Genomic DNA, 24,458 nt, shown 5'->3' on the forward strand with positions numbered 1-24,458 from the left:
TTTTTTTTAACAGAAAAGTAACTCACTCAGAATTGGAGGAGAGGGCACTTTATTTAAATGCAGATAAAGAGGAATAATGATGAATAGTTCAAAGAGTATGGAAAGTGAGATGTTATGCATGAAGGTGTGGCACAGAGGGTTGCTGGTGGGTCAGGAAAGCACAAGCACAGCTCGGCTGCTTTGAGCCCCGCAGAGTAGTGTGGCATCTTCTCGAGGTGTGTGTGTGGTGTCATTCATCCTCAGGCCAGATAATGTGCCAGGAGATAAGTGTGTTTACGCTTGCTGGTTGCTCAGTCAGCAAGCAGTGTGTTTGTTCTAACACTGAGAACCTGTTTTTGACATGAAAGTAGCATGTCTGCTTTTCTTGTTAGAATATATATTTCTGTAACGTTACAGTGATTTATAGTGGGAGTTGGAAGTGGAAAATCTGGTTTGAAGTGAAATGAAGATTTGCATAACAGCCACCTGAATAAAAAATTCAGCTGGCATAAACTAGTGAAAAAGTACTGATTTCAATATGTGGCAGTTTACCTATGGCTTCTTACATGTCTGGCTCCTGAATGATGCTAGGGGAAGCACCAGATGGGTTGAGGATGGTTTATAAGATTGTATAAATTCAGTTAATCTGGGGTTAGCAACAAAACCTTGAAAGAGTTATTCTAACAGAGTCATCCTTTTATCTGGTTTTAATCCAAGTTTTTTATAGCTCAGTAATGTTAAGGGAAAAATCAGGGTCTTTATAGAAATCAGGTGGCTTTTTCTTGTCTTACTGTGGTTGTCTTAAGGCAATTTTCAAAACAGAGAATTCTGAAAGTTCTTGAAAGATAACTTTGTGCTGGCTTTGGGGTGTGCTTGCATCGTGTGATTGTAGACAAGGGCAGCAATATATTAATATTCTGTTAAGTTCGGAAATTGAAAGGGAACCAGCATGACTTTATCTGAAAAGAAGGAAATATGTGGTTAAACGGTTTTGGCTCCAGTGTTAGGTGGTTTCCATTCCCCAGAAAGAGGAGAGGGGAAAAGGAGTCTAAATTCCTTTCTCTACAATAAAGGAAAAAGCGCCAGTTTGCTTTATTGTGTGTTTTAATGAGAGAAAAGTTCCTGCATAAGCACATGTGGCTTTCGATGTGAATTATACTAAATTTCAATGATTATATGGTAACTTCAAAACTCAAATGGCTTGTTAAGAAATTCGCCCTTTTAGAGTGAAAAATGTTTATTATCTGGGTTTTGGTGCTGGTAGGAATAAAGCCTACTGAAAGCAGTGGTTGAAGGGCTCTGATTGAGGAGCAGAGTACCTTACGCCGTATCGTGAGGGCTCAGCCTGCGTTCTGGTGCTTCATGAGCTGCTTTATCAGCTCAGCTGCTGGTCCGTGTGTCTGGAGCTGATAGTAGGCATCAGCAATCACATCGCTTCTAACTTGTTTCCCTTTCTTTCCCCTTGACTTCTGATGACTCTCATAGCATTTCCAGCACTGCTCAGCCTTCCAGGTGATGCTTAACTTCAGGCAGGTTTTTAAGTACTGAGTCCTCAGCAGCTGCATCTGACCTTCCTGCTGTGTGCGCTGAGCTACCTACAGCCGGCACGTCATGCACTGGCAGCTGCAGGGACCAAGGCACTGAACAACTACTGAAACATCATTGGACTAGACAACCTTGGAGGTCTTTTCCAACCTTGCTAATTCTAGGATTCTGTGGCAGTCAGTGTCAGCATAAGGCTCCTAGGCAGATAAACAAGCAAACGCTTAAAAAAAAAAAAAAAAGGGGGGGGGGGGGGGGGAGGAAAAGGAGAACCATGCATTCTGGAAACCTTGAAAAGCAAAGTTTTGCAGTCTCTGTAAAGTCCTAGGTAATACTTGATTTGTTGGGCCAAACAACTGGAGGAGTTCAGTGAAGGGTAAACCCTAAGTGAAGATCAGCAAATACTTGTGAAAGGTAACTGGAACTGCAGTGCCGAGGGACTGGTCTGTGTCATAGAATGGTTTGAGTGGGAAGGGACCCTGAAGGCCATCTGCTCACGCTGAGCAGGGACACCCACAGCTCCATCAGTGCTCACAGCCCCGTTCCCTGATCTTGACTGTCTGCAGGGATGGGGCAGCACCAGCTCTGTGTGCAGCCTGTGCCTCACCACCCTGAGTGCAAAGGATTTCTTCTTTAACTCTGATCTGAATCTCCCTTCTTTCAGCTTGAAGCCATTTTCCCCAAGTATATACGCTTCTTTCTTACGGCCCCTTTAGATGCTGAAGGCTGCTCTCAGCTCTCCCTGCAGCCTTTCCCTTCTGCATGCTGCACAGCCCCAGCTCTCAGCCTGTCCCTGTAGGGAGGTGCTCCATCCCTTGGGTCATTTCTGTGGCCCTTCTCTGGATGCTCTCCAACAGGTCCGTGTCTTTCTGTACTGAGCACTCCCATCTGGACGCAGCACTCCAGGCAAGGTCTCATAGCACAGAGCAGAGGGGCACATCCCCTCCCTGCCCTGCTGGCTGCACTGCTTTGGATGCAGCCCAGGGTACGGTTGGCTGTGTGGGTGTGAGGGCACACTGCTGCCTCATGTCCAGCTGCCACCCACCAGAAACCCCAGGTCCTTTTCAGCAGGGCTGTCCTCCATCCTTCTGTCCCGTGATTTGTACTGATAGTGGGGGTTGCCATGACAATTTTTTTACCCAAAGTTTACAGATCCTTTGTTAGGTTTAGGGTGCTTTTTTCTCTTGGAATAATTCTACCTTCTTGGAAGGGAATGACACTTGATTCTAATGGCCTCTTTAACTGTCTGTTTTCCACTTTTGAACCAATTAAATGTATCGCTTACATTTATGGTATACACATCATTTATTTCCTGTGGGATGAATGAGTGAAGACTGTTGGAAGGGAGTGATGTTGTATCTGGTATGATTGAAGGGATTAATCATTATTGAGCTACTATGCGTTGTATTCATTGAAACTTCTGTATGTTGGTTTATACTGAGATATGACAAGTTGTGACAACTAAGCTCAGTGAGTAAACCTCGATTCATTTTTCCAATTAACATTACTTGTTTGTCAGTTGGAGTTGTGTTGTTTCTCTGCTGCCTTTCTTCCCCTCATGTTCGTGTTGTTGGCTGCTCAGTTCTGTTGGCGCAGCTCGCACAAGGAAGACACACCTTCCCTCTGTACAACCTGCAGCTCTTGGCCCTCCCTCTTTCTGTGCAGTGACCTGAGCTGCCCGGCACGGAGCCGAGCAGACGGCGCAGTCAGCGTGCTTTGAAGCACCCTGCAGTTACAGCTTGCTGCTGAGGGCTTGCCAGAGGATGAATGTGGAGCGATTAGAGGAGACGCTGTGTGAAATTTCCCCTGGCTAGCTGGGCCTTTTCTGAAGACTGCTATTTTGAATGTCTAGGCAGCCCTTACATCTGGAACGGGTGCTGGCCTGTGTGCATGGTTTGCCTCTCTGGCAATTCAGCATGGACAAACTTCTGTTTTGTGAGTGGTATGACTTGCCAAGTAGGCTGAAATAACTACTAGAGGCTGATTTATTATTATTATTTTTTCCCCCATGATTTGGTTAATTTAGCTATGCGAGTTGCTTTTGGTTTGTTTTTTTTTATTCTTTCTCCTTATTAAATGGAGGGTGTTAAACTTGTTTAGTGTTGTCTTTGCTGCTTTTTAAATTTCCTGTGTGGAGATAATCTCTGGCCTTTAGGAGGGGAAATGCTTCTATCACTGTATTAGCTTCTGTTATCCAGTAGGGCATTTTGCTCGTGCTCTGTTCTTGCTGCTGTTCAGGGCACTGTGCAGATTGAAGCCAAAGATGGGTTTTGATCATCTGGTGTTGCTGCATTTGAAAAGCCTTTCACAAATGCTGGCGTACAGAAGGGAAGACTATTATTTTCAGCATGGTGTGCACGTATAATGGGTATCGCCGAATTTTGGCTTGCAGAGTTGAGGGCTGAAACTGGTACTTGGTCCTGATTGAAAAAACTCACATGTGGAATAAAACGCAGTGGTTTTTGGGAGGAGGAGAGCATGCTCATCTAACCATTTGAACATACTGTGAAGGATCTTCCCTGTCTGGCAGCATGCCACTCTCCTTGTGGCATGAAGGTAGGCTGGCAAGAGAAGTGGTTGCTTCAGTTTGAAAGCAGTAATGGAATTCTGAACAAATTCTGGTGCTCGCCAGTTTATAGAATGAGAACACAGCTCAAATGTATTCCGTCCAGTATTGCAGGCAGGAGTTACAGCATTCATTTGATTAAAATGAGTTCTTGGAAAGGAGGCAGGAGAAGCCGTTAAGTGGAGTTTCATGTTACCAGTTGGCTTGGATGTTCTAAGAATATAGGCAGAAGCTTCCCGCATGGCTATTTTCATTGTGCAGGCATGTGTGTAATGCTTCTGAATTCATAGCAAATGTTTTGCTTTTATTTCAGGTGTACTTGAAGGCACCTATGATTCTCAATGGTGTCTGTGTAATCTGGAAAGGCTGGATAGATCTACAGAGACTGGATGGTATGGGCTGCCTGGAATTTGATGAAGAGAGAGCACAGGTAAGACAGCGTGCCCAAGCTACTGTGCCTTAGGTGTTCTTCCTCCTCTGAGAAGCCGTGCAGTCAGGTAACAATTGCAAGTCCTAATTTGTGTGCTTTCAGCTTTCACTTAGTGTACCGATTGTGAAGAAAACCTGACAATACAGAAGTTCAGAAATAGATGGCTGTAGCTAAACCAGCATTGTGATTAGAGCGAAGTGTTAAGAGCAGGAATGATCTGTAGCTTGCAACTTTGTGATGCTTCTCAGAACTGTTACTATGCTACAGACTAATATATCTGAAAGTATTTGAGAAGCTATTAGTGTAGCTTGAAACAACTTCACTGGCAAGTATTTTCTAGCTGATTACCTTTTTTGTTTCTTTTTTGTCAAAGTAACCTTTTTTGTTTTGTTACATGATAGAAAGGGGAAAAAATAAGAGGCACAGGGTGAGAGTAGGAAGAATGGGGCTTTTTTCTCGTAAAAGTGGTAGGCAGCTTTGTTAAGGTATGACAGATTTTGAGAAACTTAGTTATCTCTGGAGGTCCCTTCCAGCCCCTACAATTCTGTGATTCTGTGATACTTCTTATCTCCTGGCTTCCTGCTTCTGAAGTAACTTTTTCTAGCAGCTGAATCTTTGGATGTGCACAAGAACAAAAGTAGACTGAGAGGAATTCAATTTTTAAGTGCTTGTTATTTATATAAGCTTCCTTATGCATCTGTAGAGTTCCCTAATTTACTCAGAATTAAGACAGACCTTGTCTGTTCCACTCCGTGCATCTCTTTTTCAGCCATCCTCGGGGTTTCCCTTTTAGTCATAGCCACAATTGGTCACTCTTTTATGAGTGGGAACCTTTAAATTCTACTTAAATGCAAAGAGCACTTCTCTGTTACACATATGCAGAACTGGAGGTTATATTGATTAATTTGTCTCCATTCAAGAGCTGCAAGTATTCAAATCAGACTTTGTGTGGAGATGTGTAATTGCTAGCTTTGTGGATCCTGGCCTTCCTCAGACTTCAGAAAACAATCTGTACATTAGATTATATTCATTTGACTGTGTTCTGCCTTAAATACAAGTACTGTGTGTCAAAATGGTGTCTTTGAAATAGCCACAGCTCTGTGTGCTTTCTTCAAGATGCCCAGAATCAATGGCAGTCTAATCTGAGAATAGTCCTTCCACCTTTAGTTTATGTGCAAAAAAAAAAAAAAAAAGAAGGAAAAAAAAAAGCCACAGAGCCAAAGTTTTCCTTGAATGGTGCTGTTAGCTGCACACTCATTTCTTCCAGGACTGAGAGTCAGCATTTGGGACAGCAAGGCTCCTGTTACAGCAGCGTTTTCTTTAAAAAAAAAAAAAAAAAAAAAAGCCAGTAACTTCTGTAACACCATGGATTAGAACTCCTCTGATTGCACATTACGGTCAGATACAGTCCCCTGAGGATTGTGCAAGGGAAAAATGCCTTGGTCCATGCCTGTTATGTTTGGTACGTGATGCTAAGTGGTGTGACTGAGCTGAGAGGAGACTGGCTGGGATGTGTGCTCAGGAGCTGACAGTGTCACTCATCTCCAAAACTGGTAGCTCCTGCAAGAAGAGGGAGGGTGAAGTGACCTTTGGGTTCCATTCTTCTCTTCTAATTTCATGACATGTTTTTGCCTGCTCTAGGGTTATTTTAGTTTCCTGATATGTATACTGTCTTAACTACATGGAAGAATTCTTTACAGGTGTCTTTGGGGAATATCTGTGCTCTGAGCATGTGATTTATTGTTTATTGTTTATTTTTTGAGGGGGAATTTATGCATCTCCCAGGTGTCAGTGCTTTCTTAAGTTTCAAGTTCCGTGGTTACTGAGTGGAAGTACTGCACACTGTATCTACAGAGGGAGATTTGCACTCGATTATAAGTGTGTAATCTATTTTCAGTTTGCACTTCTGAGCATCAGCAGTTAAGTTTATGTTAAGTGCAAGTTAGAGGAAAAAAAAATTAATGAGACTTTAAAAGGTGATATGTCAATTATATTGGTCTGTGTTTGTTAGTATTGTAAATCTTCTGCATTGTTTACTTTCCCTTTATCTGTCATCTGCCTCCTTTCTTAAACATTTTAATATGGCTGGTGGCAGTGGAGCTGACTGCTGACATTGATCCCTACCTTACACTGGTGTCAGTGAGTTCAGGTGCTTCCAGCTGTGCAGCACAGTGCCTGCAGTGCTCCTGCTTTTGCCATGTGAGTCTTAGCAGTATTCGTTGTCCCCCTGCCCACCACCCCTGCTGTTTTGGGGAAAGCTTGCTGTATGCCAATCTAGTGCTCTTGCATTTTCCTGTCTCTTACCACTTCTTACTAGTGCTGGGATCAGGTACGTTTTCTCCTTGTTGCCACAGTTTTTGAAATTCTATCCTTCAGCAGGTCAGAAAATGCCTCAGGAAGGAAAGCTACATGCCCAGTGAAATACTTCAATTGTAATTTTTAAGCTACCATTCTTTCTATTTAATTCACAGCAAATTAATGTCTCCCTCCTAAGCAGCTTCGCCTTCTGTTACTGGGGGCCTTGGTTCAGCTGCTCCTTCAGCCTTCTTTCTGTTGGGCTATCAGAGTGCTTGGGTACCTTCTCCATCCAGCACTGCAGTATCCCTGAGTTTGCTGTTTGCCTGGAGCCTCATTAAAAGACTGTTTTTGTCTCCAGTACTTTTGTGTGTCTTCTGTAATGCAACATTCTTGCCATGTAGCTTCTGTAGTTGAAGTTGTTCTTATAAAGGCTTGTCCTGCTGAGCTGCTGTGGTGGGAGCTGTGGGTGTGAGTAAGCCTCTCCTTTGTGGGTTTTGTTTCCCTGGCTGAGAGGCGTTTTGCCCCATTTTTGTATTGATATGTTCATGTTTTGCAAACTCTTTTCATCAGTGGGCTCCTGTCAGAAGTATTGCTCCTGAATAAAACTAGGGTGGATGGATGATTGGGTTTCCTACCTCCAAATTTGCTGGGCTGTAATTGCCAGATTTGACTGACATTTGAAGAAGGATAGTTAAACTCCTGTTGTTTGAGCTTCAGAGAAGTTCAGTTTCTTTTGTAGTGCATCTCTGAGGCCAAAGCAGGATCTTTTGATACATATATTTTTTACTTAAAGTTGCATTCTGATGCTTTTTTTTTCCCTTTCATTTGACTTTAATAAACCAGCTGTCAGTATGTGTTCATTCTGGATGTCAACAAACTGATTGTTCTCTGAAATTCTAATTCAGCTTTTTTTGGTTTACAACCACGTTTAAAAAAGTCTCGTGGCTGAGACTGTGTAGCTTTTTATTACGTGACCACTTCAAGTGGTGGTAAAATGCAAAAATCTCGTACAGAAAAATCTGCTTTCATTTAAGTCTGTCCCCTCAAAAGTGAGAGGGTAACGATGACATATGGAGCTGCTGTACAGCAGAAAGAAGGCAGCTTCTCTGCCATCATCAGAGAGACAAACTTAGCTCATATTTTATCTCTTCTGCTTTGCTAAGAACAATATCACCTTTTACTGCGAGACCTTAGCTGCTACGTGCTGCGTGAACATTGAGGTATCCATAAAGGGCCGAATTCCACTTTTAAAAATGTCAGACTTCTCTTATGGGCAGCTTTAAAGATTGCCTTTGAGTGCAGCTTTCCAGGGACCTGGGTGCAGTTATTGACTGACAGCTGTTTGTCCCTATCTGTGCTAGGCCACGAGGGGCCCTCACTCACATCACTTCACAGAGCGCCTTCCAGGCAGCGTGATTGTGCCAGGGGCGAAAAAAGCAATTGAATGTTCTCTCAGCCTAAAGACGTTTGAACTGAAATTAAAAAATTTATGGGCTTAGTCCCTTGGTGTATTAATATTTAGTTGGTTTCTCACAGTGGTTTTGTCCTCCAACAGTCAAGGTTAGGATTGTTGCTTTTAGGAGAACTGCCGGCTTGAAAATCATGTGCGTACATGGGAATGACGAGCAGAGATAGCAGTGGTGATAGCTGGAAAGTTACGAGGAGAGAGAAGTAATGCTGTTTGTCCCTTACTGTCTTCATGATATTTTGAGCATTAGTTTATTAGAGGTATTTTCATGCATAATCTACGTCATGCATAATTCTCTTGAAAAGAAGCAACAAAGTTGTTGAAAAACTGTAGGCTTTCCTCTGCATGTATATGTGTCAGTGGTGGAATAGTTTCTGCCCCATGTTTTTCAGCTAAATTTAGGTTATTTAAATACGTAAGGTTTATAGATGTTCATATTGGTGCACCTTCCACAGCTTTTGATGAAATTGAGGGTTTAATTACTCTGTAACTTGGATGTAAATTTTTAAATGGGAAGTAATTAAATTACCATTGTATATGTCGTGATGCTAATGAACTCTCTCAGTATATCTGTGGATATTGTTTTCACAATTACTTTTGTATGGCAGTAAAGTGCGTTGCCTCTTTCATCTAACTTCTGAGAATTCCTAGCTTTCAGAAAATTTTGCAGCATTTAAAATGGCTTCTGACAAGCCGTTCTCCTTCTAACATGTATTTAAGTGATAGCTGTAGCTGTACTGTAGTTTCGGCTACTTCTGCTGTAGTGATGAAGGTAGGTAGTAACTCCTTACCTTACAATTAGCAGCTGCTAGAACCCGTCTGTGATCTAGCTGCTTCTGTAAGACATGCTCGTCTTTACTGTCAAGCGATCCCTAATATTCTAAAGAAAGGTTTGTCTGATGGAAATGAAGGTAACCTTCTGTGTCGCTTGTTGTCGTGTGGTTTGGTAGCAGGAGGATGCATTGGCACAACAAGCCTTTGAAGAAGCTCGAAGAAGAACCCGTGAATTCGAAGACAGAGACAGGTCTCATCGGGAGGAAATGGAGGTGAGGGTTTCACAGCTGCTGTCAGTAACTGGTTAGTACTTTCCCAAAACTTAAGATTGTTTTTTAATTTGTGTGTATAATGTTGTGGATTTTGTTTGTTGTCTCGTTTTGTCGTGTACCAATTACAAAATGTGTTGCTTCCAACTTTTCTAAAAACAAAAACAATTCCAAATGTTTGAAGTCTTGTCAAGAATTCTGATTTCTAGCCTTTTCTTCCTCTCTGTAGATGATCAAGTGGGTACTTGATCTGTAAGGCTATTCTTGTTCACTGCCACATCTCTAGCAGATATGGGGGCATCTTTTGCATGAGCACAGAAGAAGCTTGAGGAAATGCTGGCAGATTATTTTGTAGCTGGCTATTTTACACTATGGAAAACATTACCACTGACCTTAATCACGTGCTACAGTCTGCTTTCTTCCACAAGTTGTGCTTTCTTTTCCTCTTGCTGGTTCTTACTGATGGGGAGTCTCACTCCCCTCCTCCATTTCACTGATACGGCTCTCACTACCCTGTGCTTTGCTTCTTTAGGGCCCCACAGTCTTAAATATTTTTTTTATTAGAGCAGAAATTACTGGGATTAAGAAAAGAGGAGCCAGAAAAGGGAATGGAAACCAGCTGCTCTAAGATGTTAGAAAGACAGGAGCTGTAAGAGGATGAGTGATGCATAAGGAGAGTTGGCAAGTTAAGACAGACTCTTGGTCAACCAGAGACAAGGGATGAAACTGAAGGAGTTTGAGTTTGTCTCCCTTACTACTTTTCTTTCTTACTCCCTGTTTAATCAGCATGGTCTGACCTGAATTGTAAGATGGCCTGGGTTAGAAGGCACATTGAAGATCATGTAGTTACCACCCTTCTGTTGTAGGCTAGTTGCCATCCATCAGCCCAGGCTGCCCAGGTCCCCATCCAACCTGGCTTTGGGCACCTCCAAGGATGGGTCATCCTCAACTTTGCTGAGCACCCTGGGCCAGGCCCTCATATCCCTTGCATGAAGAATTTCCTCATAACATCTTAGCTAAATCTCTCCTCTTTCATTTAAAACAGTTTCACTTATCCTATCGCTGTAAGACAGCGTAAGAAGTTGATCTCTCTCCTACTTATAAGTTCCCTTCAAGTACTGGAAGGTCACAGTGATGTGTCCTAGATGCATTCTCTCCCCCAAGCCAAACAAACCCAGCTGCCTCAACCTATTTTCATAGGAAAGGTTTTCCAGCCCTTTGGTCATCATGTCCTCCTCTGGACCCACTCCAACAACTCCATGCCTTCCTGTGCTGAGGGCCGCAGGCTTCAGTGCAGTACTGCAGGTGGGGCCTCTCAAAGGCAGAGCAGAGGGGGACAGCTGCCTCCCTGCCTGCTGCTACCCATCTTCTGGTGTGAGCAGACATGACCAATCTGCTGCTACTCGTGTTTTTAGAAAGCTTTGTTACTGCTAAGCTGCTTTTCTTTTGGCTGCACTGATAGTTGAGGTGGTTAAACAGACTTTTTTCTTCCAAGTGACAGTGGAATACACTGAGCATGAAAGTGAGGAGGAGAGAAAGATTCAGAGAATAATGCCTGTCACTTTGAAGAGGTTGCCAGAGTTGTTCTTGCTGACACTGACATGGCCAGGTCAGATGTTAGCTGTGTAAAGATAAAATCCTTGCCTTTGTACCAATGAATCCTTGGAATATCTGGACAACCTGGATCATTTTTGTTTCTGTTGCATCATAGCTGGAAACTGTGACTTCAAAAGGAAGGTAGAATCTTAAAACTGTTTGTAGATATCTGAGGCAGCTTGCCTTAATTTTAACTATGTTGTAGGAACTTGAAGGCCAGCCTTACATCTTTTACTTACATCAAGCTTTATTTACTTTCCTTTGCTACACCCTTCTTATCCGTTCCTGCTAACAGTGCTTAAAGTTTGGGGGTTCTTTGAAAAAGGGAAAAAAAAAAGATTTCCTTGAACTTCTGCAGTTCTGTGGAGTTTGATTCTTCAAGTGTAGAAACCCCTTATTTTTGCAGCTAAGATGCGTAGAAATTTTCAACTAAGAGTGAGATTGAGGTAATATCAAGCATCTGGCTCTTCATAAGGAACATCAAAGCTTGTGGCAGTAAGATGCAAACAACATCCCTGGCCAGCTGCAGGAGCTGGATCCAATAACTTCTGAAAATTGTCTCTCCCCTTAATAGGACAGCAAGCAGTTGTTATTAAATGATGTCATTATTAGCTGCCAGGACCCATTTTTCTCTTAAAATAAGAATAGTCATTTTCTCATCTCTGAAGCACTGGTATAGATCACCTACAGAAAGGAAGAAGAGGACAAATAGATATCTGGAAGCGTGTTTAAGCAGAATGGAAAAGTTACCAGATTCAAAATTAATTTGTCAAAAGCTGACGTTTTTTCAGTAATTGCAACACGTTTTGTTATGTGTGTTTCATTTTTTTTTTCTGTTACTGTATATGTTTTAATGCATATAACCACTCTGGGTCTCAAGACTGCACGAAAATCACAATCTGGGGGCTAGGGTATAGATTTACAGTGCATTCCTCGGGAGGAATCAGGTTTCCAAGTCGGGCATTGTTTGCCTGACTTTCACAGCAGTCGTATTCTAATGCAACGTTCAGTCAGGATCAAATGAACCTTAATTAGGAAGCACTTAAATGAGGAGCTTGTGATCATCATAAAATTCTGAATAGAAAAGAAGGCATAACTGCATGCACGTTTGTTGTATTTTCCTGAATTTTCCTATGCTCACAATGTTGATCAGCTTGGAAACGCAGCTCAACAGTTACAGAATATTGCAGACTGTTTCAGTAGGTCCAACTGTGTCTTTGACTGCAGCACAGAGATGGTTGCACTTGAAGGTTTTTATAGGGCAGTTAGAAGTGGTGGATGCTAAGCACGCCGAGTGAATTTTGGTTTGTTGTGCTCCACACAGAGCTCCCTGCAGCATAGACTTTGTAATGCTACGTGTTTCGCTGTTATTCTTTATTATTCTTCAGGTTTTTCTTTCCTGCTAAGCATGGTATGAACAGTGCAACTTGAAATTGCCAGACTTGGAACAGGATCTCATCAGCATTAAGGATTACTTTAGGAATTGCGACACTGTCTGTAAAAAGCAGATTTCCTACTGTAGAATTAAAGGCATTTCAGCTTAATAGAGACCAGATTCTGCTTCGGTGGGGGAGGGAAGGAGAATCCTGCAGTATTCCACCCACTCTTATCCTAAACAGACGTGCCAGCTCTTTGGAAACATTCATCCGTCCAAAGCCTGGCAGCATCTGAAAGTGATCAGATTCAATTCCTTATTTATAAAGTTTTTTGTGGGGAAAAAAAAAAAACTCCTACCCTTAAGTCTCACTGTGGAGTTTTAAAACAAAGTTGTATATTTTTGACTAGGAGTGATCCCAGCAAAGCTTGTTGAATCGTTCGAGTGGGGGTGGTAAATTGTTCCAAGTTGGGGTGGTAAGACTTTAAAAAGGGGAAAAATAGCAAGTGAGGAACAACTTAGGAATAATTACTTTTCTAATTTTAATTGTTTCCTCTCTTATTCATAAAAACAGAAAAACCCAAAACAAACTCACCCCTCAGCATGCTGTGAAGTTTGTTTGCCCTCCTTTTGTCATGTAGTGTGCTTCCTATTGATGGCTTCAGTAGCACAACAGATCCCCATTTTGGTGAGGAAAGGATTGGTAGTGCCTGGTAGGTCATGCTCCATTTGCCAAAAGTGACTGTTTTGGTCCAGCCACAGCATTCATTCCAACACGAGTAAGGTGTTATACTGTGGAGTGAGAGTGGATTTAAGCAGTTTGCTTCAAGTTTTTAGGTTTTTCCTAGTTGAAACGTGTCCTGCTATACTTCTGGTGTGTTTCACTTTTTAATATAAGACGGATTTGCTTTCTGTCAGTGTATGTAGGTTGGTCACATCAGATACCGCAAATCTTACCTCACTGCACTCAGAGCTCCTCTGTTTCAGAGATGCTTTTGAAGTCAGTGAGTGTTTTTAATTAATGCCTTCAAAATTAATAATGTATTCTAATGGCTTTCACTTTCCACAAAAGCACTGGAATGCTGAGGCAGTAAATATTTAATGATGCACACACAAAGAAGGACCTTATCCCCAGGTAAAGCATATTTGCAGTGTGTTATTTACCAATAAATAACTGTATGAAGTTCCATGGAGCTGTGTAGCAAACTTACCCTCTCTAGTGACTTCCTACCAAGTGAAGGCTGACTTTGCTTTCCAAAGCAAAGTACCACATCAGACAGAAACTGAATTGGAAATATCTGTGCTTTGTTTCCCTCAGCCAAACTAATAAGAGAAGGGAGGGAGGAGGAACGGCGGTGAGGCAGGCGCATCTCTGTATCCCTTTTTCTTGGCTGGAAGAGCTGGTGTGAGTGTGTTCTGCTGTCGGTGTGTTGCAGCATGAATGACCAGAGTAGGGGTCACAATAAGAGGTGTGCTGTGGAAATTACTGTGAGGGTGCAGACTGGAAATACCTGAACCTTCTAGTAAGAACTTGGCTTTTTATTCTGCATTTTGACACAAACTTTGCTACACTATCCAGAATGACTTAGGGAGGTTTCAGCAGCCCCCAGTTGGTGAGGCCAGGAGCAGCAGCAGCTCGGAGCCGTGCTCAGCCCAGGAGGGCAGCGAGTGAGGGCTGCACACCAGAGCAGAAAGTAGGAAGCAGTGGACTCTCAGCAAGGTAACGAGAGGAGGATATTTGTTTGCAGATACTTTTTGTGAAGGCTTGTTTTGCATGGGCAAACCATGGCTTTAAAATGGAAGCAAAGTTGCCTGAGCGCAGTTTGCTCTACTCTTACTCTTGTGCCCGGCTGATTGCGCTCTGTGGATTGCTTTATTTGGGGCTGGGTTGGATCCGTTCTCATTTTTCCAACACAATTTGCTCAACAGGCATTTTGGAAATGGGCTGTTTTTCACATTACTGCCATGCTTTTTATTTTAGCGACGCTGCAAGGAGAGAGGCAGAGTGCTCTGCTCTTCTGTGCAGAGCAGCCCGGCACTGTGTCTGTTTGTGGTCTTGTGCTAAATATAAATTACACTAATGGCAAAGCAGAACCATTTTAGGAAACTGCACGAATTTCTCATTTTTAAAAATGTCCACGTTTTGCTGAGGAATGAAATGTTTTGAGGCTTTTTGTTGTTTCTCTCAGTGGAAATCCCCCTCAATAGAAATCACCAAAAATTAAACATAATAAAAATTGTCACAAACTTTAAATATTCAATCCTGTGATGGATTTCTGCATTCTGACCGGTGTGTGATGGGAATTAGGAGTTGAAATGAGAAGTATTCACTGAACTGTGCTCAAGTTGTGAGCTCTCTAAATAAAACAAGATTTTATTAAAGAAATGCATACAGTTCACAACTGAAACAGAGTGAAGTAGGAGGACTGATTTTCTTCCGAAGTTCTAAGTGATGGAGTTATTTTCCCTTCTTAAAGAAAGGGGAATTTAATATCAAACTATCAGTGTAAACAAGTGCCTTAGCAGTAGGTCTTTTGGTCAAGTGTAATTTGCTTCAGCAAAAATATAATGTGCTGATCGGTTTCTCTTTCTATTTGTTTCGTGGCAAATTCTGACCTGAGGTTTTTTTCCCCTGAAAAAATTAATCTGGAATGAACTTAATTACTGCCTATTGCATGTACTGTCCAAAATGACAGAAAACGAGATGAAAATACTCTAAACATTAATAAAGCTTTTCGGGCACGAAAGAAATCCAAACCATTACTTCTCTGAATGCAGTTGGTAGCGCAGTCCTGGGGTGTGTGGATATATAGGATATAATATATGAGATACATGTATGTTCCGTATTGCATACTGCATAACTGAGTGGAAAATATGAAGGCTGGTGTGTGGACGTGTGGTGCCCAGCAGGGCTGTGTGCTGTGAGCTCTGTGCCCGTGGGTTGCAGTGGTGTGGCCGTGCTGTGTCACAACTTCTGACCAGCAGATTGTTTTTTTTCTGACATAAGCATTCCAAAGCACTTCTTACAAAACTATTTGTGCTGCACAGAATCAATGCTGGATATAGCACAGAGGAGATCGATCTTGCAAATCGGGGAATACTGTAATATAAGCATCTTATTTCAGTCAATGAAGGTTAGAAAGGGGCTGAGCAACAGAGGGATACGGTCTAGAGGTAATCAATATTAATTATAAATTTATAACCTCTGTACCAGCCTTCAAACAATGCTGCCTAAAAGGAAATGTTCCAAGCCTTTCTCAAGTTTTCCTACGAAAGTTAAAATTCAACTGGTCTCTACTTGAAGCTTGTAAGATCTGTTCACCTGCTTTTTGCTTTATCAGCTTGTTATTTTAGCCCAGTTACCATTGTGGACTGAAATCTTCAGCTTCGCGGTGACTTTTAAACAAAGATAAAAACAGTTGCAGTGATCTCAGGCAAGAGGGTGCATTGGGAATTGGTAACCAAAATGTACACTCTTGGTGTGGTTGTGCATGGTACGTAAAGCAGCCGTGTGCACTGTTAGGGAGCAGTGCCTGCTTTTGGAAGCAGCTGTCTGGCAGCTTGGAATGGAGTCCTGCCTGAGGTGGGTGCTGAATGGTTCTAATCCGTAGGCTTTGTCAAGAAAACTGTGTTCCGACTGAGAAAAAGCAGTGAAAATGGATACATAAATTAAAAAGCAATGAGTGTAGAGTCTGAAAACTGTTCTCTAAGGACTTCAGCCAGATATCCAGATCTCCTACCAAATTTGAAAGTGTTTTCTTTTCTTTGAATAATACGAGTGGTGCTTGCTGTATTTAAGAAATGTCTTTCCCATCCCAGTTGAAGTGAAAAGGAGAGGTGTCAGCACAGTGGGCATGACAGCCCCAAACCAAGCTGCCCTTAGGCTGGAGGTAGGCCACCGCGTCCCACGCAGACCTGCTGGGAGTGCAGGGGAAGTCATGCACCTTCCTGACTTCCAGCAGCTTACAGACGTGGTGTGTAGTGATGAGGGGATCCTCCTGCTGCTGTTTCTGAAGTGAAGCCCCTCCGATCTGAATCGCACAGGGTGCTCCTGCAGGCCTGTGATGGAGGAAGGTCTATTACATATCAAACGTAGCTCTTAGTGGGCTGTATTGGCCTGGGTTTGCTGACATGAATTCTGAGAGTGCTGATCTTTCCCTCCCCCACTCTTCTTTTCAGTACTGTGCAGTAAGCTAAGGGTACTGGGAATGGAGGCATGGCCAGCAGCGCAACCTTGTGCGCATCACAGGGGAGGAGCAGTCATTAAGCAGCAGCTCAGAGGAGACCCTTCTGTTTGTTGCTTGGTTGGAAGCGGTCATTTTTCTAAGTATTGCTCTCTTAGCTTCCACTTGTTTGTTTGGGTGTTGTTTTTCTTTCTTTTTTTTTTTTTTTTTTGCCCTGTGGTTGTATGCTTTTTAGAAAAGTATCTGTGATGTATTCTCAGATTTTTTTTTAATCCTTTTCAGAAGGTTGACAGTCCTTCTAAGAGAATCCAAATGTTCACTGTTTAGTTTTTTATAACATAGCTTGATCTTTCACTTATTTAGTAAATTATAGATGAGAGATGCCAAGGCACATAATGCATCTGCTCTGTCTGCTTCAGCAGCATGGGTCTGCCAGAAGGCAATTAAGAATTGCAGTGGAGTTGTCTGTGGAAAGAGTTTATTTTGGCTACTCTTTGTGGCAGCCCTTCTTCAAACTATCTTCCTTTTCCTCCCTCCCCTCCACCAGTGTCCCAAGTCTACATGCCATGCGTTTAGTTCTACTGCTGATTTCACTGCCTAGCATGCAGAGGTCCTTGATTTTTAATTGCTCATGGAAAGTGAGGCCCTTCCTCCCTGTCCATCCTTTCTAAATTTACCTCCAGCTTTCCCATTTCTGCTTTCTCAGAGCTGTTGTCACATAATGGGACTGCATTATCTTTTCTTGCTGAACTTGTGGTAGAGGTGGGTGGTGGTCTCAAGTATGTCCCAGAGCTCTGTCTGAGAAGCTTCAGAGTTGGGATGCCCAATGGAGAGAAGAATCTCAGTGTACAGGTCGCTCTTGAAAGTGACCCCCACCCAACACACACTTTTGACAAGTCATGTATGAGGAGCTGCACAGCGTTTGCTGTGTGGTTTGAGGCCAGCAGAGTGGTAAAGGGTGTTACATCTGGAAACTAAGGAGAGTTGGTGCAAATAGGAATGGCAGGAGTACTTAGTTGCATTTTTCCATTGTTTTCATGAATGGAGTATGGTTACAGACACTCAAAGACAGCTTGAAGAGTTTTACTGACAGTGTTGAAAATGTGACCACCATAGCGTGGGGCAGGGTCGGATGCTTGGAGGGGGATGCTGGTGTCTTAAGTGTGCTGACATCTGGAGGAGCTGCTTGTCTTCCTCCTGAACTGCCACAATGCCTACATCTGTTTTACCTAAGTATCCCAATGAAGCAGTGAAGCACAATTGCTGTCCAAAAGAGTCACCATTCTAAGATGATGACTTCAAGCTGTCTCATTTACTGGGAAGAAAAAATAATACTACTGCATTGCGTTCTCAGAATGACTTTCAGCCTGTTCTGATCACCTTACACTTGGGCTTGGGAAGACTTTGGACATGCACAGTTGAGGAGAGCATTGCTGTTAGAGCATTGCTGTGGATGTTCCTTGCCATGGATGGCCTTTGTTTATCATCAAATCAAAATGATTGTCAGTAGCTTTTACCTTGTCTATTATTCCTCTGTTTCATCAGCCCATGAGTTCAGTGTAAATAGATCTAGACTAGAAACGTACAGGAGGTTTTGCAATATTTTTTTTGTTTGTTTGTTGTTTGGTTGGTGTTTTTTGTGAATGCATTCCTGCAATTCTTTTGGTTGGTCATCATGCTGTCTCCTCCATTTGAAATGGCTTGTGGCCAGTTGTAATTCCTTCCGTATTGCAGAAGTGTTACAGAAGATTTGCATGGTTTCATATGCTGAAAGCTGAATATTTTTGGATATTGAAACTCCCTGTGTGTCCATCACATTAACCATTCAGTTTTGTGATATTTGGAAGGAAGCTGCCATTCCGTCACAGGAGAGTCACAACTGCGATGGGATCCACATACTATTTATGACTGACTGTTTCACAAAGCAACAGCTGAGTAACATTCAAGGTAGTCCTCCTTCCAACTTCAATCAGCGTTTAACTGAAAAATGAAATACAGTGAGATAAGATGGATCACTGCTGTTTTCTCATGACTCACTGTGCATGACTCATGGCAGGGTACTCTGCTTCCCAATGGCAAAGACAGATGCATCTCTTTTAATTGAAGTAGGTCTCCTTAATCTTTGGGAACCTGAGCTCATTCTTCATAGAGATGCTTCTGCATGGCTTCACGAGGTATGTGTTTCAGAAGTTACAGCAGAAGCTGTAATTCAGTGGATTGATTAGCTGTGCTGAGAGTTCTGGCAACGCCATTCTCACATCTCTAGAAGGAACCTCCGTCTTCCTGTGACAAACTGAGCAGAACCACCAGATGACTGCCACACTGGTGGTCATGTTCCTGCCACAAACGAGTGTTCAGAACACTTGTGGCATTCTTGTGAAAGCTGTTTTTTTACTCTTTGTCAGTGGCCAGAAATATCACCCAGTTCCTGATGCTCTGCTGCATCCTCGCTGTCTGCACGCAGTGCAGGGGGATTTCTCCTGTTCTTCACCAGTGGTTTTAATTTTCAGCTGCATATGCGTGTGGTGCTCTTAGCACATTGAGTGCTGCTGTGGTGGTTGCAAACCGTGCCTGTGCACCTTGGTGCAGCAGTGAGTGGCGTGTTCCATGCGTGCACTCCTGCACTGTAGTGCCACATGAATAAACAAGGGCTCCTGAGTGAGAGACAGCTGTCATTCCAGCACGGGGCAGTAAACCCCCTTACTGAAATGCAGAGCTGCACCTTTATCCATGCATGCTTCCTATGAAATACTGCAGTGAGTGCTCTCAGTACGTTTGGGGGTGATTTGTCATGCCTCCTGCCCATCGCTAAAAGGGCAGATCTGGCAGCCATTCAGTAGTGGCTTCTGCAAACCCTACAAGTAGCAGTGATCTCATGAATCACGTGAATTCTTTCATAAGTCCTGAAAGAAAAGGCCGATTTAGGCAGAGCGTAAATGCAACCATATGCCCTTACCTTGGAGTCTTTGCTGAAATTTGACAATACAATTACTGTGCATATGGTTTCTTTTCTGAAAAAGCAGCTCTGTTACTTTTAAAGCAGGAGAATAGCAGTAGTGAACTTGGCTTTTTCTCCAGTAAGGGTGAGAAGTGTGTGAGTACAGAACAAAACCAGTGACTAACTAGATGGGTACCGCTGGGATTTTGGCAGCTCTTCATCAAAGAGCACGTGCCTTTGTTTCTTCTTAAAGACGTGGGGAGCAGTCAGGAGCAGAAGAAATCTTGGTACAGTCTGGTCAATGGGAGAAGGATATGCGAAGTGGAACTTGCTCCTTTGTTAATTTTAGTACAGCTGTCAGTGCAGAAGTGTCTGTTCAGACACGCAGAACGGCCATGCTGTGTTCAGGAGAGTCTTTACATCACAGTTGAGTTTTCTCTTGAAGAAAAAGAAATGAAGTGTGGGGTTCTTCATCGTTAACTTTTCTGTGGTTATGCTGAATGCAAAACTGAATGATTCGGGTTTACAAATGTGAAAATCTCAATTAAGTACAGTTTCCCATAGTTCTGCATCTCTACAAAGAAAGCAATTTGCAGATGTCCTTCAGGGGCTGGAAGGAGTATGCCATCAGGATTTAGAATCTCCTGCACTGTATGTGATGACACCCACTTGTTTCAGTGTGATCATTCACATTACTGAGAGGCCTGTGGGTTTGTGCAGTGATGCTGGCTGCTGTTTTTAGGGCTGTTCTGCATGTGTGAGCGCCGCACCGCTGGTCATAGTGGCTGAGGGAAGCATCAACAGAACAGAGTGAGAGGATGATCTGACCCCTGAGTAACAAAAATCCTGCATCAGTCCAATTCCTGTACTGGATATGTAAGTGCAATAGGTGCCATCTGTGGTATTCAAAATAGCGTTTCCAAAGCGATAATGGCAGTGTGACCACCAAGAAGGTCAGGAGGGAATATCTCCTCTGGAAATGTGCTGATGAGTACAGGGTTTATTCAATGAACTTCGTGTGTGTCAGGATGGGATTATTGCACAGAACAGGAAAATGTAGCTCCAGTACTTCAATGGGGGAAGGAAGCTGGGCTTCTCCTCCTCCTTACAGCTGAAGCTAGCCAGTCATGCTGGAAGCACAAAGTCAGCCAGATGAGGGAGGGAGGGAGGGAGAAGCGAGCAGGGAAAGAGCCGCCCGCATTAGAGAGCGTGGTGTTGGCAGCGGCTGAAGGGCTTGGGGCTGGCAGCCGAGCATGGGAGGAACAAGCAGCGTGCTGTGAGCTGGGGTAACCGCTGCTGGCGGGAAGGCTTCCTCTGTGTCAGTAAGTGTGACTCAGAAGGGTCAGGAGCACCGCAGAGCAGCGTCGTGTCACCGTTAGTCACAGGCTGGCTGAACTGCTCGCATTGTTCTGTGGCACCGTGGGAACGCAGGGATGCTCAGACGGCGAGCGGCCGCGGTGCTGCTGCCCGCGTTTGGGCCGTGCTTGCCTTTCACCAACGCACAGAAGGCTTTCTGAAGGAGAGAGGCGTCACTCCTTTGTCATAGTACTATTTGTTTGGGGCTTTGTTTTTTATTGTTTCTCATTGGAGAATGCAGTTCTGAAGGCCTGCGTGTGGCAGCTCACTGCGGCCGGTGCAGCTCGTGGGGCTCCTTGCAGCAGTGAGCACCAGCAGCTGAGAGCACAGCCCTGTTGTGATTGCTGCAGGGCAGCATGGCAGCTGTGCACACCGTGAGCACAACACGTTTAGTTGGTACTAAACCTTTAGTTGGTACTAAAGCACTGTAAAGTATGGCTAGGATTGAGAGAGTGATAGAACACTTCTCCTAGACCAGAAGCACCGCCTGAAAATTGAACTATATGAATGGCTTTGTAAGCATTTACTTGCATTTCTGTTTGCTGTGTGAAGGCGGCCTGCTTGTGCACAGAGGAGAAAACTCAAAATCCTGGGGTTATGCCTCTGAAAGAGGAGGGGCATAGTGTTCAGTTGCAGGAGAAGTGATGCACAGCTGCCCACAGAAAGCTCTCACCCACAGTAGGGCAGCTGGGGCTCCTTCTCTGCTGTGCCCTGCCACAAACCTTCCTGGTGGATGGAGGTCAGGTCCTCCTTGCCTTAGAGGAAACACAGCACACTTGGGATCCACAGCACGTGTCTGTGGGATTGCTGTGCTGGGAGAAGTGGGGAAGCTAGTTGTGTGAATATTTGATTGCCAGGTGCAGAAAGCAGGTAAGTGTTTTGTACAAGCACTGATCAATACTGACCCAATTCAAATTGTGTCAAAAGCTCTCCTTGTTTAAAGGAGAGTTGATGTTACTTTTTTTAATACGGTAACCATCAGAACCAAAGTTTTCTTAAGTTTTGTATTATTGCTAACTTTACTGGTGCACTGAATAGTATTACTCCAGTGAGTGTGTTCTGACAAAAATATGAGCGTGTTTGTCAGTCTGCAGGTTCTGCTGTGCTGTTTTGTTGGTGTATGTCTCTCTGTTCCATAACAAGCTAAACAAGATGTTTGCCACACGCACACGCTGGGGGGAGATCTCTGTGGGGATGCTGTGAAGCATCTGCCGTACTCTGCCATGTTGGTGTTGTAATCTTGACCCTGAGACCGCGTGCAGGAGAGGTTAACAGAGGAAGGGGATCTCACAGTGAAGAACTTGCTCTGGATGGAGGGGCGGAAGCCCTGCCTTGCTGCTCTGAAATTACTGTGTTTCTGGCTTCAAACTGTTTGGTTTTTTTGACGTGTGTTTAATGTGCTTATGAAACGAACTGATGATTTGAGTCATTTTGTTAATCCTAAACATGTGTTTATTAATGCAGGCAAGAAGACAACAAGACCCTAGTCCTGGATCCAACCTAGGAAGTGGCGATGATCTCAAACTACGTTAATCAGCATCAGCAGTGCCATGGGTCTGCAACATACATTGCTTCTACTTGGCAAAGGATTGAATAAAGACCAGAAACTGTGATAACTGGGTATATTATGGTCTGTTTCCTGACCTGCGGCAGTCAGAACCACCGTGAACTGCCATGGTTTGCACTATGTTTATGTTACGATACCTGCATTTCCCATGTTAAGCATGTAGCCAGTGGCAATTTGAAATTTTGTTTTTCTATGCAAACTTATTTTTGTTGGCACTATTTTAGTGAAATGGAAACTTATGCAGCTATAAAAACTTTTTTTTTTTCTCAACTGTAATAAAAATTGTCACTTAAAAATAGGTCAAGATATTACAGATTAAAAACTTTTTTTTTTGTTTCTGTTATTTTTTTGTTGTGTTTTTTTCGTTTGTTTGTTTGGGTTTGTTTTTTTTGTTGTTGGTGGTTTTTTTGTTTTGTTTTTTTTTTTGTAAACTGCTGGAAGCCAATGCATTCCAAGCTTAATTTTTTAATATGGGCTTTTGGAGTTTTGATTGTCTTTCTCGTGCTCCTGCTTTATTTTAGATATGCGTTCTTATCTTTCTTTCCGATTTCTTTTTTTCTACGTTTGCAAGACCTGAAAACTGCTGACATTATTTGGCGTTACTTCCAAGCTGAACCCAGTGAATCAGTGCTGTTGGGATCGGGTTTCAGACTGCTGGCTCGTCAGCCTTACAGTTGCAGTATTCTTCTAACCGCTGAACGTTCATCGGTTCCACTTTTTAAACGATCAGATCTGAAATCTGTGTTGTCACGCACGAGTGCATTCTGCCCCAGAATCTGTCTTGCGTTTTGTTCAGTGTTCAGTGAGTTCGGGTGGTTCTGGTACCGCTGTATATAAATACCTTACTGAAACTCGTGGGAAGTCGCAGGCTGGCTTCTAGTTTATTCAGGGATTTTTTTAAAGAGCGCTTACAAAGGGATACTGCAACTCTACGGCTTGACCCAGCAGCACACAGACTGGGAATGGAGGCGATGGGTGATGTGTATGGAACGATGTTAAGATGGCTGCTTCGAGTATATTTTGTATCTTACGCTTTTTGTAAAGTTGTGCTGGATGGTGAGGAGCTGAGATGAAATCTCAGACCGTGCATGGGACGCTGCCATGGAATTGTACACAAACAGGGGCCACGCCGCAGTGAGTGCTGTGTTTGCTGGCTGGGTATGGCTGGGGGAGAGTTAATCTGCGTGGATTTCCTTCCTTTCTTCGGGTGGTGGCGGTGGGGAGGGGTTCTGTGCCACGTTTTTCTTTGTGTCCATCTGATATCTGAAGAAAATCAATTGGAAATGTGTCGTTTGGCAGCGTTAAGATACATGATCTGATCTCACTGTGTTGTTAATGATTTTGGGGGCAGAAGCGCTGTGCAATAAGAGCAGTGAAATCTTCATTAAATTCTATAACTAAGGTAACTACGTTCCTCGTTGGCGGTGATGCAGTGGGTGCAAAAGGGGTCTCGCAGAAATGTTCAACATGGAGGAGAGCCTTTGTGTGTTAACCAGGCGATTATTTAACATCCCCTTCGTGTCAATAACTGTACACTGAGAATGCCATCCGATAGAAATGTTCTGATATCCCACCCGCAGTGGGACGTGCCCTGGAGATGCGCTGTGCCCTCCTGTCCCTTTTGCTCTTCCTCCCCCAGAGAAACGTTTCCGAGGTGTTTCTGCACCTTGCGCCCCAGCCCTGGGCCTCCTCTGCCATCTGTGTGTTTTTGATGGAATAGCCTGCAGGTCTATTTTGAAAGGTTTTCCTAACGTTTCAGATGGTGGTTTTAAGCCACGAGTACACAGGAAATGATGCTATCAGCTATTAACGTTGCCATCTCGGTGTAAATACCCAACCTTCCCTGTCGTCATTTAGCATTCTGCTGCTTCCGATATCTTAATGCTGGCATTAAGATCACAGCCCTTCCCTCTGCTGGCTAGCGAAGACTTTTTAAAGTGCATTTTAAGTTATTGATGCAATTTGATATTTTTTCATGATTTCTATTTAAACTGAAGTTGCATCATCTTTCTCGGATTCATCTCCTGCAAGAGTTGCCTTAAGCTATAGGATCGCTTTTGCTACCTTTTGTGTTGTACGTTTAACTTTCATAATAAACTTCTGTGTAGTGAAACAA

The 24,458-nt window shown here is 43.3% G+C and overlaps 1 protein-coding gene across 2 annotated transcripts in view; it reads left to right on the forward strand.

The window, feature by feature from the left end:
* The window catches only part of CBFB (core-binding factor subunit beta), a 42,277-nt gene extending 17,819 nt beyond the window's left edge, over positions 1–24,458 (forward strand). Inside the window, exons 4-6 of one of the 2 annotated variants that reach the window (XM_052685327.1) lie at positions 4,401–4,517; positions 9,234–9,360; positions 22,240–24,458. In XM_052685327.1, coding sequence (XP_052541287.1) covers positions 4,401–4,517; positions 9,234–9,360; positions 22,240–22,262 — 267 coding nt within the window. In that variant the 3' untranslated portion in view covers positions 22,263–24,458. The remainder of the gene's footprint in view (positions 1–4,400; positions 4,518–9,233; positions 9,361–22,239) is intronic. The other variant, XM_052685326.1, reaches the window with a different exon arrangement.

This window comes from Tympanuchus pallidicinctus, unplaced genomic scaffold (genome assembly GCF_026119805.1).
Source record: "Tympanuchus pallidicinctus isolate F22 unplaced genomic scaffold, pur_lepc_1.0 scaffold22, whole genome shotgun sequence".
Classification (NCBI taxonomy): Eukaryota; Metazoa; Chordata; class Aves; order Galliformes; family Phasianidae; genus Tympanuchus; species Tympanuchus pallidicinctus.